Here is a 19,659-nt window from a genome sequence, read left to right as displayed (position 1 = left end):
GCAAGTGGAAATTTGTACGGTGAGTGTATTGTAGTTTATGAGTAATGAGCATGAAATCGCGGAAAGCAAAGGTGTGCACAGTTTTTGTTGTACAGGCGTGTTGGTGTTCTAGGCTTATCTTTCGACCTGTTCGGATCATTAGCAAAATTTCAGATTCTTTTGCAAATTTCTCTTCATTTTTGCGGACAGAAGAATGCTTCCCAGGGATACTACACGGCTGGACAGGCCGACGTATGGACAGACAAGCAGGCGAACATGCTCGGGGATATTCCGAATTTGAAGCCGACTACGTATTTACATGTTGGTAATGAAAAAAAAAAAATTCAATTTTATATATAATTATGTGTAATTGTACTATTGCGCATAGTCATCGCCAATTGCTTCCATAAAATTGAAATTTTTTTAGATTTATCTGCTGTAGTTTATGAGTAGTGAACAAAAAACCAAATTTTGTTTCTCAGTTGAAAATCAGAGGTATTCTCAGTTTATGTAATACTGTAGGCGTGTCCTTTGATCAATGTGGCCCATTTTTAATACCAACCGGCCTGCAAGAACTTCCAACGTTTTTGCAAGTTTAAAGTCGATAACTGCTACTTGCGACTAAGAGAATTATTACCACAGAAATTATATAGATGGGCAGACAAACAGACATACAGATAAACAGGTCGACAGACGGATATACTTTAATCGGTTTAAAATTTAATGCTGGTAAAGAGTATATACACTTTGTTAGAAGCCTCCTTCTGGATGTTGGAAGCATTCTTACAACATGAATATATTCATTCATCCTTCAGCGATGGTTATAAAAAGAAAAGTTAAACATTTGGATGTTTTATGCATGTTTCACATATTTGCAATTACTGTCATCGGTTGTAAAAGCGGTTTTTCTCTTTCTTCAACTTTTTACTTAAAAATAGTTGCGACACAAAAAATTTGTTCTACAAACACACTCAAGTTTATACTACACATACTTATGTAAGTTTTTCGAACACAACTTTTTTTCCTCAAAATGAGCACAGAAAGCGCATTAGAATTGAATACGAACCGAATCATCTGATGCTTATCCCTTGTAATGATTTTCATGATAGGCATGTCTGAAAACTTTTCAATAATTTTTGCCTAAACCTAACTTTGCCGCGCTATTCCTGACGATTTGCAATAAAGGGCTTGACTTGTCATTATATCTATAAACCGGAATAAATAAAGCTCTTTTGGACAAAGTTCGGTCCTCTGTTCGACATTTTTAAAACTGTCAGAGGAGATAGTGGCTTTGGACTTTTTGATTTGAGAATCGATGTAAATCTGTAAAATAATCTAAACTACCAAAACTGAATGGATCGAAAGTAACGACTAAAAGAAAAAATGATTTTCCATCAAGACACCGCGTCATTTCGCAGAAGTGACCCTGCAAAGTCTAAATCCAAGAACTTGTAACGTTCCTTGTATTCATCAAAATTGCTCGTCTTTTTCTCTTTAGACTTCCATTTAAACTCAAGCATTACCTCTATAGCATCAATGAAACCATTTAGAGGGCTCGTAAAAACATGTTTTGAAGGACTTGCAAAAAATCAAAAACGAAACAAGTAACTTGAAGAATTGATGAGAAATAAATCGCCCAAGAAAGACTATAATGAAGGAAAAATGCAATGCCTGTTCTTCAATGACACATGGATCCATAGGGAGGTCTACTTTAAAGTTTTATTTGCTAGCTTCCAGTGCTATTTTAAATTTTCTGATTGCCAAGCAATTTTGAAAATGCTCGTAGACAATACCTTCTGTGCCTGTCGGCAAGCGTCGTATTGAAAGCTTCTCCAACCGTACCCTTTGAGTGCCGCATAAACAATATATTAAGTTACGCGACCATCAAGTCGGCGCAGTTGAGTCTAATTCCCAGTGGAATAGGGTATGCTTTCGTTACGTTTAGTGAGCGGTCGTAGTTGTACGGAATGCTAAGTCGGTGAAAGCTTAAAACTTACCGTTCGAGCATATACTTACCGGGTCGGGTCCACTCTCTTCTATCTCCTTCCGAACTCTCTCCTGGCCTTGAACATGCTACGCAAAAAGGCGACATCCTTTGATTGGCTAATCATAAAAGCAAACAAGTAAGCATAGTATAGTTGAGCAAAGCCGAACAATAAATACCCTCCAACAAATTGCATAGTACAGTTTTTCGCTCATTTTGGTAATTATAAATCGAAAGTTACACATTATTTTCATGCAAACGCATACTTTTCAAGAAAACTCTTATACTGGAAAGATCATATGGCGCGAGCCAAATTAAGAAAACTTAATTTGCTTCCTAAAGATTCTATTATTTTTCAGTTTCCTCCATAAAACACTAGAAAATATGCTTTCTTCACGCACGAAGGTATGTTCTTCATAATAACCCTTGTAAACGTTAAGGCCTTTGTCATCCAAATTCCTTACCCTTAGTTTTTGTGCTGCATTACTACTGTAGACCAATTTTAATCAAAATTAATTGAAAGACAAATCTTTTTCTCAAAAGGTTCCTTTTCCTGGGAAATCTTACATGAGGTATTGTCCAACAAATAGGCGCATATTCAAGTCAAATTGCTGTCATGAGTAAATTTTCTTGATAAAATCTTATCAATTAGGCTTTAGTGTTATAAAAGGGTTTACATTTTCTGAGAATCCTTATATGCGTTGGTATCCAAAAGATAGGTCAACGTGAACCGAATTTGGTAAGATTGATTTTGATGTCATTTTAGTGTTAGGAACTAATTTTGACCTTGAAATATTACAAATTAAACATTTTCATCATATAAAGATGCAATGTTCGTAGTAAAGGTCATTTAAAGGGGTTTCGAAAGGTCGCCCCAACCGAACAACATTTTTCACGCTAATTTAGAAAGTCGAAGTACTATTATTCTGCGGGTTTTTCCCGAAAATTTTAAAAATTGCAATTTTTTCCACTATGACCACTTTTGAAAATAAGGTGGACTAATTCGAATCGTTTTCAAGCTCGTTAGTCCTTCGTTTAAAATACATCAGTGTACTAAATTTCATTATTATATCTGAATAATTGCGACATGTAGATCGCACATCGATAAACATCAGACGGACAGAGGGACAGGCAAGCTTAGATCGATTCAGAAAATGATTCAGAAAGATCCATAGAGTAAGAAGTGTGTCCATCTCAAGCGCTTGCGGGTATTACGTACGTCTGTACAAACCTAATTCACTGTGCACCACAAGTGGTGTAGGGTAAAAAAAAGTAGCCTTCCGATATTACATTTTGCTTACTACATTACGCCGTGAATACTCACTCCGGTTATAGCATCTCAGGGTCTAATGGAGTGACTGATTGAACATACTCTCGTAAATTGAAGACTATGAAGATGATGCCATTTGCAAACTTTTCTTCAAAAACATTTTTAGTTTTCATCTAAAGTAGAAGATGTCTCTTCCATGTTCAAGATTGACACATAAACATTTTGTATGTTTGCAAGAAGTTTGCTGTAAAATGAAAAGTTTCACGGAAAAGTTAAAATGAAGAAATTAGTTAAAAGCACCACATATGGTTTCAAGGTTTCTTTCTTATATTACTTTCTTTTCCTTTTTTTTTTTTTCATTTTCGTAACAGCGGTAGAAGAATGAATGGTAATTACTTTTGAAAAAACTAATGTTTTCGAATTTGTTTTTAATTGATTTATGAAAAACAATGGCTAATGGCCAGGAGAAAAAAATTACATGAAGCTTTTTGAAGCAATGTTCACAGTACTCCATTAATGAGAAAACTTTTTAAGTCTTGAAATTTTAATTTTTATACCCTACGTCGCTTTTGATGCAAGTTTGTGTGGGTGTATGCGCACCCAGGAGGACTTGAGATTTTTCTTTCCATCGTATTATTATTTCACTCCGAGTTTCCGAGTTCCAGAGTTGTCTAGCCACCTGTTCGTCTGTCTTGTTTTCTTATATTAAGGTAACGATTTTGGTCTCCACGTAAATCATCAAAATATTTTAACAACTGCGACTTGCAGATTGAATATAAGAAAATAAGACAGACAGACAGACAGACAGACAGACAGACGGATAGTAGTTTTTAATGAAGATTAAGGTATTCTAGGATTGTTGTAGAACCGTCAACAGATAAGAGTAACTGTCACATAACTGAGCAGATAATCTGACGGGGTTAGCCTGATTCGAGCTATGAATTTAAGTTGGAACCAGTGTATTACGGATTGACAAAACCAATCAGATAAAATGAAAGTTGGCTTTCGATCTTCAAGAAGGAAAGATCACCCAAAAGAAGCGCGTGACGTGCTTGTCGCTGTAAGTTCCTTTTTCGTTAATTTTCTTGAAGGCAAAGGACCCTAAACAGATAAGAGAATGGAAAGTCTCTCTGTAATAAATAATGAAGTGATTGACTAATAGTTCGCAATTCAATTAGGGGCCAAAGCATCCATGCAGGAAATATTTTTGCTCACTTCCAAGTTGGTTCGTTAACTGAATTATATTATATTCGCAATGCGTAGAGTTGGTTATGACATATGATTTCCTATGGTCTAAACACCTTCGGTTTGCTTGAATATCGGAATAGATATAGCCTTGACCGTTTGATGAAATTTTATTTAAAACAGCAAAGTTATTCTTTAATTTTTCTTCTCATCCTCTTTAAGTTTTGCTTAGAATTCTAGAAAAAGTATCTCTGAGACAATTCACAGCAGGTTTCTTCTTTGTCTTAATCTTACGGGATTTAAACTACATGTTATTTTCTTTTTTTATACCCTACAGCACCTTTACGTTATATAAAGTGGATATAAAGTGAATTTGTATGTATGCAACATCTAGGAGTCCTTGAAGTAGGTACATCTTCTATTATATAAATAATACCGAAACATTTCCTGAATCGATTTAAGCTTATCTGTCTGTCCGTCCGTATGTCTGTCTTGTTTTCTTTTAATTTAAAAATGAGTCGTAATATTTGAAATACTTCAATGACATTTGGGACATCGAAATCGCTTGGCCCAAGGACAGTGTAGAGAATGGTTCAGATCGGTCCACTCAGATCGGTCCACTAAGGTCTTATTTTGAAAAGTCGTTATGTGAATAACTGTAATAAGCTTGTTGGTTTAGAATACTTCAAGGTGGGCCGCGCGTCCTTATAGTGTTTTTACTTGTTTTTCTTTATTATTATAATCTCCGTCTGAAGTTAACAAATTTCTTAGAAGTCTTGCACAAATTGGTGAAAAATTATTTTATATTTACACAAAAACTTTACAAAGACGTGTAGGAATGTGTTTCTTTGCTCTGCTTTAAGTATTGTATGACAACTAAGGATAGCATTTAAGAACTTCATTTCAAACGTAGCAGAACTTTTTTTGGGTTTTCTTAATTAAGGATAATCTCTGAGTCATGTATACGAAACCTTATGGACTAAAATCCAAGGATTTACTGTTGTTCAATGAAAGTGTTGTTGAGGTCATAACCTAAGAAAGAGCAATGCAACATATTGACCGTTTTTTTTCTTTTGTTTTTTTGCCAATTGCGAGTGCATTCTTAGATTTTTAGCTTCAGGTTGCCGAGAGGGGAAAGGATATATTTAAAAACATTTGTGTACACAATGCTTTCCGAATGCAATTTTTTTGCAAAATTTTAAGGTGCAGTAGTGTAGTGTATAACAAACGGTAAGCACATGATTAAAATGTACAACCAGCATAAGAAGGATAATACGCAAAAAACAACTAAAAGCACTATGGTCGCGCAAGGTCAACTATTGGATACACTACACCACTTCGCTTAATATAGCGAGAATCATTCATTCTCGTGGTAAAGCAACAAAAATTATGCATAATTTTTTCCTGAAGGAAGACTTTATTGAAGAATGGTCAATTACGCAATGAATGGTCAACGCATCAGTTACCACAGCAAACTTGATTTACTTCTCAAAGGTTTTATTATTTTTCAGTTGCTTCCATCATAAAAACTTAAATTCAGACTTTGTCAGCAAAGAAAGGCGTGTTTCCTAAGAGAGACCCTATGTATGAAGGGGTCGAAATAACTGACCTCTGTGACCTAAATTCCTTGCGACTTAATTTTTATATTACGTTGCTACTGTGACCCTATTTTCATCCTAAAATATTAAATACTAAATCCTCTTGGCACATAAGATTTAATATATCATAACAATCGTTATGTGCGATGATGTGCAAAAAATAGCCCTATTTAATCCGCCTTTAATAGAACTAAGTATTATAACAAGTTGCTTCGGACATCGAATGTGACAAATTGAACTTTTTTGGCTTATTTTTGATCAGAATCTTCAAATTTGATAAGATTAGCTTTGTGGTCAAATTATTATTATTGTGAACAAGTTTAGAAAATGAAGGCCCTTTACAGTATTAAGGTCTAGTTTCTATAGGAAGGGTTCTATGGACTAAAAAACTATTGGCAAAAGACTATTTTTCTGACGAAATTCCGAAAATTGCAATAGTTTTGGGTATAACTTTTTAAAGTAAAGAGTTATCCGTCTAACTGACCGAGTAGGTAGAGAGTCTCGACTAACCACTCAATGGTCGCGGAGTCAAATCTCAAGTGCGATAGAGTTTTTTAATAAAGTCGATAGCGTTCGATGCTAGTGCTTTAAGAGTTTAGTTTCAGAATCTGTTCTCTGGCTAAATTAATAATAATAATAACAATAATAAAATAAAGTGTTGCGTGGGGAATGATCGAAAAAGTGGACCGTTCCGAACCATTTGCAACAACGTTCGTGCTTAGGAAAAAAATATATTTATGCCAAATTTCATCAAAATATCTCGAAAGTATAAGCTGTAGGTTGAACAGAGAAAGACATGGAGACACAATAGACAGGCAAGCGGACATACGGACAGACAAGTTTATACTATACGGTATACTATATAAAAACATGTCTGTGTACTAAATTTCATCAAAATGTCCCAAAAAGCAAAGACCAGTAATTTGAAAAATACACGGAGAGACATTAGATAGACGGACGTACGTAAGGACAGACAAGTTTAGACCGGTATATTAAAAAAAACATGTCTGTGTACCAAACTTCATCAAGACATCTCAAAAACTATGACCTGTAAATTAAAAAATAGATGGAGAGACATTAGATAGATAGGCGGATATAGGGACAGACAAGTTTAGGTCGGTGTAATAAAAGGCGGGTCTAACGTAAGCCGTTCTGGGCTTTATTTAAATCTGCGCAAAGTTTGCATATTCTTTGTTATAAGCGGTGTAGGATATAAGAAAGAAAGGAAAGGAGACAATTGCAGCGTTGCATTTATTAATGTCCCATAAAATGTAAAATATTAACTATAATTAAATAGTTCGATCCAATTTTCGTCTTTATAAAGTCAATATGCATTCACTCAATGTATTCAATCGCACAGTTAGTTTGCTATAAATATATATATATAAACTCACGCATTTGCACATACCACACGTACCACATAGTAGCGCCTTATAATTATTATCACCATACATACATACTCATATTATTATATAATTTCCCTCTTTCTCTTTCTCTCTTCTTTAGATTATTCCAAAAAAAAAAGCAAACATTTTCCTGTAGATAGTAAATAACGATTGTATAACCAACACCACCATAACCACTTTTAATCAAGTGTCATAACCATTTTCGTGATTAAACGAATAATTATTCGTTATGGATTGACTTACGACAGTTGCTATTTCATTTGATGATCTCACGATTGATGATAAATTTGGATGGATGACGGCAAGGATCCCCGTACGATAACAACAGGTATTAAAGCAAATAAAAATGTTTTTATTGACTTAAAAATTTATTGTAAATATTCTCTTAAAAAGACTTTAAAGTATGCATTAATTAAACCTATTTTAATAATTAACACCTTGGTTGAATTAAATTAAATTTACATTAAAAACTAACACTTTATTTCTTTGCTTATTCTGTTTTTTATTTAGTTTTCATAATAAAGTTTTTTTTTTCTGAATATTTTCAAGTTTGTTGTGACTTTTTTTCTCTTTCTCTCTTTGTCTTTTTTAATCAATGTTTCTTTATTCATTACATACATACATTTTTTTTTTTTTGGGATAGATTTGCATTTATTTGAATATGTATTATATTACATTTATTTTATTATGTATTATATTACAATAAAATGTTGTTATTATTATTATTAAATTTAAAATGTATTAGGCATCTTTCATTACCTTGCAACTGTATGTGTATTACATACATTAGATGCTATCATGATGTGGGATGCATAGAAACTTATTCGGGTGATCCCATGATGTACATAGACTTTTAATCAACATTGATATGCTAAATGATTTTGAATCCTGAATCTGTCCTCCTGTATCTCCAATGTTGAAATCGAAAGGACGGACTTAAAACTTGATCTAAAAGGATTAAAATCCCTCTCAAATCTATTCTTATTTTTAATCACGAAACCAGTTTAACCGTAGTTGCCAGCAGGTTTCTCTGTTCAAGTTCCAATTACGTCTTCAAAGTCTTATATAGAAAATCCTTTTACGGTGCCATGATTATAGCCTCGTAACTAACTTTAATAGAAAAAAAACAAATAAAAAATGCATTGTCATCATTAAATACCCTACACTACTTTGCAAAATGCAGTTATCCATAAAAGATTTTTTTACAAAAGGGGTGTTATATGCGACCTGATCAAACAAGTGATCCGATCCGAACTATTTTCAATAGCTTTCGATCTTGGGGGCGAAGTACGTCCATTTACCTTAGTTCGTCAAAATATCTCAAAAATTGCAACCTGTAGTTTGAATAGAAGGAAGCACAGCACGGACAATAAATCCAGCTTATAAATCTCTGTTATTCTATATATAACGTCTCTCCGGCCATAGGTTTAATGGCTTCGATATAGACTTGATTTTGAATTTCTTTTCTGTCCGCATTTCATTAGTTCTATCTATTGTCCTATCTGCGATTATGATTTAAAAATAAAATTAGCTTGAGTTGTACTTATGCCAAGCTTTCAAATCCCGAGACATAGTTGAATATCATTTTTAATTCTTATGATAGTCTTCGCAATGTTGCAAATTAATTTTGAAAGCTATAAGATGAACGATACGAATAATTTAACCATTATTTTTAACCGATTAATCAGATCGAAAATTTAAAAATTATCAAAACGCCGTAGTCGGCATTCTTCTTATTTTGCGAGTCAGCAAAACAACAATAGATGATCCTCGATTGCAATAGATCGAGACTTAAGCAAAAAGCAAAAATAATTTTCAAATTTTCAGTGTTCGCCGGAAGTATGGTTACTAACAAGGCACAGAACCATATTCCGACCATTTCGACAGTGTATATGTTTCATATTTGATAATTAAATAAGTGAGATGCAGAGCAAGCTTTGATTCTTTTACCGTGTTCTTGCTGAATTTTTCCGTGGTGCTCAATGAAGTAGAGGAGTATTGCAATGCTGAGCCATCATCCTATTTATCAGAAACGACTCTAATTGATTTTTAAATATTACCTAAACACACAAAAGGACGATCAAAGGACAGCATTCTCCACCAATGACCGAAAGATGAAACTTTTCGAATCCATATTAAGACAAGACGCGTTCCACGAGGGATTTTCAAATTGAAAATTACGTTGTCAGAAGCGTTAAAAGACTATTTGAACGAAAGGCCCAAATATTTTGCAGGCTGGATAAGTGATTGTTAAGCAAGTTAACGATTTATTTTTGAATCAACTCAGCGTATGATTAAAATATGAGATACAATACCACGTATATTGCTAGCGCCTTTTGTAATCACATATATGATCTACAAATTAACAGTAGTCGGTTTGCCTATCCATCCGTCTTGTTTTTTTTTTTTTTTGTGTCCAATCTACAGGTCGCATTTTTCATGAAATTTGGTACAATAACGTGTGTTGGCCCAAGGATGAACACTTTTGAGGATGGCTCGGATCAGATATGTATAACTTCTTGGAGTTTGATCACTTTCCATATAACGCCTTATTTTGAAAGATCATTATGTGAATAACTGTATTACGCCAAGCACTGTAGGGTATCCGATGGTGGGCCATTACCCACTATAGTGTTTTTATTTATATTTGAATTTATTCTTTTTTACTTTTAAAATATTTATTAAAACTCTACCGACAGGGATATATCCTCATTATCATATTAAGCTAAAGCTTAACGTAAAGAAAACAATTTGCTGTTATGTTGCAATGTTTTCATCAACAACACCAACAATCGTAGAGCAAATTAATCATTCTGGACACCCTTTGCAGACTATTAAACGCCCCAAGCCGCTTCACCATTCAATAGAATATCAAAAATGTTACTTTTTCTTTCTTTTCAACAGAATAATTACTTAGGAGGTAATTCAAAACACAGATCTTTATAAATCAAATTTAGCTTAGTTTATGTGCTTAACCAATGTTTTGTATCAGTTTTTATTATAAGGAATTAAAAAGTAGATTATATTATCGTCGAAGGTGAATAGGGGGAAGAGGTTTAACTAAAGGATTCTATGCCATCAAGAGTTTCCACCTTTATTAAGGGGGAAAATAAAATATTGTTAGGTATTGATTTTGGATTAGAGAAGTATTGCAGATGTCAAACTTAAACAAAATAACCACAAAAATGACTCGAATCAATTGATTTTCAAAGTGTGTGCTGTTTTTAAGCCAATATAAGTCAATGGACCAAACTTCATCAAAATATTTCAAATATTGCGATTTGTCGCTCATGTATAACCAAGAAACACAAAGACAGACAAGCGGACAGACGAGCAAACAGATTAAAATTGGTTTAGAAAATAAATCTAAAATGATCCACATAATGAAATATAAATTCATCTGAATTCGTTCTGAATATTTCATTTAATCACACAAACTTAATACAATCATCTCGCAGATATATAATAGTTTAACGAATTTTTTTATATTTAATTTGCATTTTATTTAAATAAAAAAAGTTGAAGAAACCACTAATCAGGCGGTACGATAACGTGACTAAAGTTTGGCAAAACAAATGTTAGTGATTCAAAAATCCGCTACATTCAATTATGCTTATCATAGGCGATTATACTAAAAAAACACTATTTACTGATTTTCGGCGCTAAAAAAAATACTAAACAGAGCGAATAACTTAAAGCTTTGTTAGACACCAGTGCCTTACCGCCTTATAACCGCCTTATAACATGACTTACTGCTTAACGCCTGCACCGATTTATTGTAAGCCACGTGAAGAAGAAAAAATCTCTTTTCTCTCTCCATTTCTATGATTTAAGCTCTTGTTGGAATTAATCGCTGAGTGAACAAATCTGAGATTTCACTTGCTTAATATGCGTATGGAACTAACAAAAACAAAAATCTAAATAAAAAGAAGCAAAATCATATCTCATAATGTAGGTCGAATACAAGAATACAAGAAAGATAGACGGACAGACAAGCTGAAGAAAAGCGGAACATGATTCTGAACCAATAGATATAATAAAAGGTACAACTATATTAAGTTCTATGAAGCGTTGCATACATTCGCACAAAACACGGATAATATATCCTGGCACAACTGGACGACATAAGCAGTGATTTTCCGGTGATCGTCTTTAACGCATGATGCTCACTATAGTTAAGCAAACAATGGATGAGAGAAAAAACTCGGCACCAAGTAAGGCTTATCATCATTATCAAGATAAGAAACAGGATATAGTCTTCGGTTAATCTTCTTCTCGCTTACTTAATATAGGAAGGAATGAATAGAGAAGTGTAACGTCCATCTCTGAGATGGTCAGGAGAAAAAAAGATTTTATTGAATTTCATCGCCTAAGTTATAATAACAACTGGGAGCGAATTCATTGCGTATTGAATTTACAGAGGTACATAGAGATATATATAGTGATATATCAAGAGTTCGCTTATTGTGTTCCATTTCAGTAAATGGGTATATATCCAACCCCTTTTTTCATTGCTTTTACTAAAGCGTAGCATATAAGCGTAGCATATATAAGTTTATCTGTATGCACGAGTGTTTGCTATTATACGCTTGTTTCTTAGCGTGTAGCGCCCAGAAACGTTTCAGGAACATCTTCATTAATTACATAATGTATTCCCAATCCTGAATTCCAGTCTGTTTACCAGTGCGTTTACTATTGTTATTATTGAAATGCCATTGATTCAAAAAATTAAAACCGAAACCAAAGAACAAGCGTCGATAAACGCTATGCTCTTACTTCCATCCGTTGATTGTACAGAAATTCAGATGGGAAAGTGCAACTTGGTATCCTTATACGTTCCCTTCAGTTATCGGAAAGCTTATTACGGCAAAAATTAAATATAAAACTGCAGATTGGCACCCTCCCGCCCGTCCGTTGATTGTGGGGAAGTTATCGCCAAAAACATTTAGATAGAAGAGATTACCATTGCAAAAATTTAGGCAAAAACTGCAACCTAGCATCCTTCTTACCGTCACGCGAAAATTTGAATAAGAAACTGCAACTCGGCAACTTTCCATCGGTCTTTCGGTAATAAGAGGGCTTACCTTTGCAACAATTTAGGTAAAAAATTGCAGCCTGTGGCATACTGCTTTCGATTGTAGGAACGTAACTTTGCAACAATTTAAGTAAAAGATTGCAGCGTGTAGCATACTGCTTTCGACTGTAGGAAAGCTCATCATCACACAAAAGTTTAGCTAGAAGATTGCAGCTTGGCATGCTATCCATCCGTCAATAACAAGAGAACTTACCATTGCTGGGTGAAAACTGGATTTTTTCTCTCAACTAAAGGAGCGCTCACCACCACGCAAATCACTTATCGAAAATTCGCCTAACGCAAAAATTTAAGGATGAGGTAGCAAGTCGTGTTTTTCTTCTATCTGCTATTTATAGAAAGCACTGCCGTAGCAAAAATTGAAGGAAACGATTATAGCTTAACATATATATTCTCAGTTGATGTTGGACTATATAAATTGACGTTTGTTGATTGTTGTAAAATTCACAATCGAAAAAATTAAGATAGAAATAATCAATTTGGTCACGTTTGTTTTCAGTGGATGACCACAGAGAAAATTTAAAAAATGAAGGCGATGCGATCAGATTGTGACGCACCACTGCTCGAAAAAAATGCTCAAAAAATGGTTCTTCGTAACAAAATTCAATGCAACAGTGGTCCCTCTCGGCCAACTGATAGAATACTTTCCACTACGAGAGGATAAATATAGTGCTATGATCAGAAAAACTATGCTAAGATATCCTTAATATTTAAGAATTTTATTTTTTAAAGTAGTAATAAGTAAGTATTTTATATATATTTATATATATAAAATATGTATATTTTTATGTTTTCTATATATAGTATAATTTATATATTACATCCTTATGATTTAAAAAAAAAACTTTTTCAAAATTAATATTAATAATAAAAAAAGAGTCACTCGTGCTTAGCCATGGAAGCACTTTTTTTTTTATGTTAGCATCACATGTTAACTGACATCTGTGTCGAATTTCAGGCTAATAGCTTAAGAGAATTGATGAGATATGGTTGTTCACTTTCTTTTGAAGAAGTAAGTATTTTCATATTGCTTGATTGGTATAAACTGAGCGAAGAAGAGAGAGAAAGAGTTGAAGAAGATGGACTTTCTAGTTTAGATAAATGTTCTAATGTAGATAGATGCTCTTGTCTAGACGAACGTTCCAGTTTAGATGGATGTTCTAGTCTAGATGAACATTCTAGTTTAAAAGGATATTCTAGTCTAGATGAACATTCTAGTCTACATAGATGTTATAGTCTAGATGGACATTCTACTTTTAATGGATATTCTAGTCTAGATGAACATTCTAATCTAGATGGATGCTCTTCTAGTCTAAATGGACATTCTAGTCTAGGTAGATGTTCTAGTCTAGATGGATGCTTTAATCTAGATAAGCCTTTTAGTCTAAATGGATGCTGTACTCTAGGTGGATGTTCTAGTCTAGATGAACATTCTAGTCTATGATATTCTGTTCCAAATGGATATTCTAGTTTAGATGCACTAAATAGATGCTTTGGATCTGCCAAAATATGTGGGGAAAAAATCACTATCTGCACGAAATATTTTCTTTAAAATTTTTATGCTTTCGTGCTGTGTGAGATCGTCTGGTGGAAGTTAGAGTCTAAAGTTTTTTCTGTTGATCTCTCACTTCTCTAATACACTTACAGATCTCTTCAGAAGATACTTATGTACACTTTAAATCGTTTCCGAACAAAAATACGCTACTCTACCTTCTTTGAGAAAATGCTTGGGTGTTTGCGAGACTGACAGCGTTTTGAAAGCTTTCAACGTTTCTACCAAGAAATTCAAAGTTCGAAATGAAGCTTTTGTTGCTATTTATAAACTCGTCTATTAAATTGTAGACTTTCTTGTCGTCTTCTCCATTATTTCAAAAATTACAGAGCTTGAAACCTCCGATTCTCTCTTTGGCAGACGCTTTCGTGGCAGAAATTGTTTCAGAAAAACAAAGAGAGAGAATATTTGAACTTGGTAGGGCAGTTTTATGATCTTGTAAATGCGGAGTAATAGCAAAAACAAAAAAAAAACAATGTTATTGTAATAAACACAATGTTATTGTGGAAAACACGGCTACAGTATTGTTACAAAAATGCTATTTTTCATGATTTCTAAGAAACTAAATTCTAAAGAAGGAAAAAACCAAATGCATATTCATCACGCGTCATGCATTATCCGAAAATGTAGATGAAAAATGTCGTGATGAATTTAGGTAATGATAAAGGGCTTGTAAGCAGAATATTTGAGAGAGTCGAGTGCCAATCGAAAGGAGCACTTAAGGGAAGAGTGCGATAAAAGTAAGTAAATTGTGAATGCATTATAAATACTGCTTCTAAAAATTATAAATAAAATCCACGCAGTTCGCGATCGAGTGGTACGAGCTCCGGTAAGAAGTGCAACAAAAACATTTTGTAACAATAGCCTCTAAGACTTAAAACATGTTTTTCTAGAAACTTGATATTTCGAAATGGCACGCAGCTAAGTCAAACAGTTTTCATTTTTTCCATACGAATTTTTGATAGTACCTCTAAAACCCCATTTTACATGGAATTTTTTTGATAAAAATAATTTAAAGCAAACGAAGTGAACATTTTCACAAAAACACGAGCCATTTACTTAAAAAACAATATATCTAAAACGCCTTACGTAGATATAAGGATTTCGGTGGTTTGCATTTAAGTCACATGATTCTTTTTTTAACTTTAAATTTGGACCAGTTATGCTGCGTGCCACAGAGTTCCTTACCGTTGCTATTTTTTAATACTTTTCCATAGTAATCTTTTTTTTTCTATTACTTCAAGGCATGCTTAATAACCTCCTCAAATATTATTATCCCACTAATCTTCCTTCTAACCAAAAAAAAATAAATAAATAAATGTTCAAAAGACCTTCTTTTTGTAGGCTGATAAGCATCTTCTTAAAGGCGTCTTGCTTTTATGCAAAGTAGATTGGTAACTCGAGATACTTAACTCGAGTCGCTCCTGCTTTGGTTCGATTTAACTTTCAATTATACCTGAAGTTTAAAAAAGCTTTCCAGAGATATAATCTCGATTCGATTGAAGTCGAATTGAAAACTTGACTCTCTTACATGGAAATAAAAAAAGTGTGTCTAATTTGTTACCCAAGTTGTGACATAGTTATCAGTTAAGGTGCTGCCAAGGTATAACAAAAATATGATTTGAGAGGAATAGTCTTGTTACTTCTAATCTAATCTGCTGATTACAAAAGTGGTCTAATTTTTTTACTAGTGATTCCCAAAATATCATACTTAAGCAAATATAGATTTTTCCTAATTTATATTTATTCTATGTACATTACTTTAAACGTATGTTATACTTGATGCAAACACTGTTCACATCAATCTAAGTGACAATGTCAAATGATTCATTTTAATTATTTCCATAACCATTTCTTTTTTTTTTTTTAATTTCTTTAATACCGCGCAAATAGTCCTCTTAGCAAACAGTTCAGCTAATAAACGTACATAGCATAGTTTGAAAGTAAAAGGAAAAGAAAAAGCAAACAAACACTTAAGAGAAATCACAAATAAAAGAATGCAAATGAATTAACCCATTCGAGGCCGATTGCTCACCATACCTACAATTATCAATCATTCTGAGCAACGTAGTCGTCGAGATAAGACTTGTTTTGAATTAAAAATATCTATAAAGTATAGAAAGCGCAAAAATTGATTTAAATTTAGCTCCTAAAATGGCAGATCCTAAGGCAGGAGAATCACGACTGCAGGAAGTAACCAGTGATCATAAAAGTGATGATTTTATACTTGTAAGAAATAGAAAGAAGAATCGAAATGTTCTTAGTATTTTTACACGAATTTTATTTACGCGAATTTTGATTTAACACGAGTTGGAAAGAAAAAATTTTGTTCGACGGTAATGACAGCAAAAAGGAAAACAATGAATATGAATGCACCTAATTTTCTTTTTACGCGAATTTCATTTGCACGAACATTGATTTAACACGAATTAAAACGAAAACATTTTCTTATTATGGCGCGCGAATGATGAGAGAAATGAGGAAAACAATGATTACGAATACACTTTATTCTCTTTTTACACGATATCCATTTACACAAACTTCGATTTAACAGTAGTTAAAAAGAAGAAGTTTTATTATTATCGCGCGCGAATGATGAGACAATGAGGAAAACAATGATTATGAATACACTTGATTCTCTTTTTACGCGATTCTCATCTACACAAACTTCGAATTAACAGTAGTTAAAAAGAAGAAGTTTTCTTATTATGGAGCAACAGTGATGAGAGAAATGAGGAAAACACTAAATATGAATGCATCTAATTTTCTTTTTACGCGAATTTTACTCGCACGAATTGTTTTGCTTTAACCCAATTTTCAATAATCTGCGCTTTCTTTATGAAATGTTTTAATGAATTTTTCTGATGGATTTATTTTTTTCATTTTCCTTCGAATTTGTTCATTCTCACTCCTCACAAATGCGCATTCCAGCTTCGGGTAATATTTTTCATAATTCAATTAGATAAGTTCGATTATATCCGTATGTGAACGTGTGAATCCGCGAATTATGCATATAGCAAAGACTGTATGTATTTTTCACGCACGGTTTGCAAACCACTATTAATTTTTTATAATGTATCTGATGAGCTAAAATGGATAAGCAAGAAATAAATTCTTAAGTGAACTCTAACAAGAACTTTTTAAATTTTGCTAATGGAAAATTTTAGTTGCTTCTTTTAAGTTTGGAACCAACCTACTATTGTTCCATTGAGTCAATATCTTTTTTACACGAACTTTGTTACACGAATTAGGCTTATTGAACTCTTCGATGATGTACAGGATAGGATAAGACACTGAAAGTGTGATTGAACAATAGATTGAAAGTGAAGTTATTGAAGATACTGAAATGTGGGAAAATGACAATTATCGTGCAAAAATCCTTTTTTGGGACGAGCACGATCTGCAAAAGTTAACAACATTTTTGGAAATTTTATTTAATAATATCTTTTTCCCTACGGCTGTGAATGAGACAAATAGACGGGGCGAAATGATTTCACGGGAAAATGGAAAAATTTAACCATTTCCGAATTTAAAGTGTTTTTAGGCCTATTACTATGTACGGATATCATCACTTGTCCAAAAATTAATAACTCTTGGATTAAGAGCGAACAATTTGTTTCCTTTGGAGTGCCTTCCGCGACATATATAGGGAAGGCAAATTACAAAGAAAGGTATGCAGACAATGCTATAAAGAAATAAATTAATTACTAATACTTTTGTCCAGCTTGTGCCGGGAGAACGCTTCAAGCGCTGTCATCAACCAAGCAATGTATAATTATTGTATCATCTTTCTGGTGATTTACTTTCTTAGAACTTCTCTTTGCACTACATTTTCTTCTCCATTATAAAACTTAAAATATTTGTTTTTTATTATCTAACTATTAATACACTACATCACTTGATGGTATGTAAAGTTTTGTGCGGGCATATGTAACATGCTAAAAGACTTGAGATAGATCAGCCTTTTATTGCACCGATCGTTTCAGAAGTTGATGCTAAGCCTATCTGTCCATGTATTTTTGTGTTCAAACTACAGATCGCGATTATTGAGATATTTTGGTTGAATTTGATACACTGACTTGATTTGACTGGCAGACGAACTCCCTTTTTTGACCATACCCCGCTCTATTTTGAAAAGTCGTTATGCAACACAAATTGTAATTTTCAAAATTTGGCAACTAACTGCACTGTATAGCACTACCTCGACATTCTAAGTTGGTATGAAATATTTGATATGGCTGGGACAATTTTTTGAACCCCCACTTATATAACCGTTCCTAACAAAGTTGAATCTTTATATGGTCAAAAGGTATAATTTTCAATACCTCATGGGGAAAATTGGTTGATAATACCGAAATGGCAATGAAATCAACCTTCCTGCATTTGGACTACGCAGGTCAATTTTTTGGATTCTGCAGCTTACAAAGATTCTTGTAAACTCTTACATACCAAAACGGCAAAACTGTTAATATTTTTTATGAAAATTTGTTTATGATAGTCATTGATCATAAAAATTAATTAGATAAAACTCGAACCACATTGACCTATTTCTTGGACCCCATTTCATGTAAGATTTCTCATGTAAGATTTCTCCCCTTCAAAGAAAGATTTAATTTCTAATATTTTGTGATGAAAATTGATCCATAGTAGCAAATTAACCAAAAAATTAATTAATTAATTAAAAAAATGGCTGAAATGTTATAGGGTATCTAACACTTAACCTTGCCCAGCTATAATGTTCTTACTTGTTTTAAAATAAATGTTTATCAGTATTAATGATTTAATTTATTTTATTACATTTTAATTTACATTGCTCACGTGCTACTCAATCCGCTCCTCACACGAAAAGTTTTTTGTGGAGAGAGGTGAACATAGGGTAGGCAATCATCTTATTTATGCGAATTGGCTTATGAATTGTTTGATTTCCATAATCAACAAATTTTTTTTTATTAAATACAAGTAAGAACGTTATAGTCAGGCAAGGCCGATCGTTCAATACTCTACACCGCATTGTCCAACGTAATTTTTATTTCTGTATGAATTTACTGTATGGGGTCAATTTTCATCCACACATATTAAAACTTTGACTTTTCTACACTACGAAAGTTCAATTTTTGGGGAAAATCCTTATGGTATCCTATGGCATCGTGATGATCCAAAATTGGTACAGTTAATTTTTTATGTTAACTTACAATCTAATTTTCATTATGAAACATTAACAACTATATCTTTTTGTCGTATGAATTTTAATTTTCGCTATATGAAACGGGGTTCAAAAAGTGTCCCAGACCGTCCAAAGTTGTCAAATTTTTATGTGATCGAAAAAGGTGACCGATCCGAACTATTTCCAATAGCATTCGTCATTGGGTCAAGCCACGTCACTGCACAAATTTTATCAAAATATTTCCAAAATTGCGACCTATAGCTTGAACATAATTTCACGCGGACAGACGTCAGACGAAGAGACAGACAAAAGGGCAGTCAGGCTTAGATCGACAATGAAAGCTGAGTCTACCTTAAGCCTTTCTGGGTATTGGATACGTCCACACTAACTTAATATACCCTGTACTACCGGTGGTGGAGTGTATAGTGA

General features: G+C 33.3%; 2 protein-coding genes across 2 annotated transcripts in view; both read right to left on the bottom strand.

The window, feature by feature from the left end:
* Positions 1–13,601: 13,601 nt before the first annotated feature.
* On the bottom strand, positions 13,602–14,564 carry LOC119640041 (the record flags this gene model as incomplete). The annotated part of the gene is made up of 2 exons (XM_038037815.1): positions 13,602–14,060; positions 14,359–14,564. Coding segments are annotated over 2 exons (522 nt in total), but the record flags the coding sequence as incomplete, so codon positions are not given.
* A 910-nt stretch (positions 14,565–15,474) lies between these two features.
* LOC119639922 (low-density lipoprotein receptor-like) overlaps positions 15,475–19,659 on the bottom strand; it is a 97,923-nt gene continuing 93,738 nt past the window's right edge. Inside the window, exon 15 of the mRNA XM_038037646.1 lies at positions 15,475–15,980. The gene's annotated coding sequence lies outside the window, so the exon portion shown is untranslated. The remainder of the gene's footprint in view (positions 15,981–19,659) is intronic.

Source organism: Glossina fuscipes, unplaced genomic scaffold, assembly GCF_014805625.2.
Source record: "Glossina fuscipes isolate IAEA_lab_2018 unplaced genomic scaffold, Yale_Gfus_2 114, whole genome shotgun sequence".
Taxonomy (NCBI): Eukaryota; Metazoa; Arthropoda; class Insecta; order Diptera; family Glossinidae; genus Glossina; species Glossina fuscipes.
This window is presented reverse-complemented; position numbering and strand designations above follow the sequence as displayed.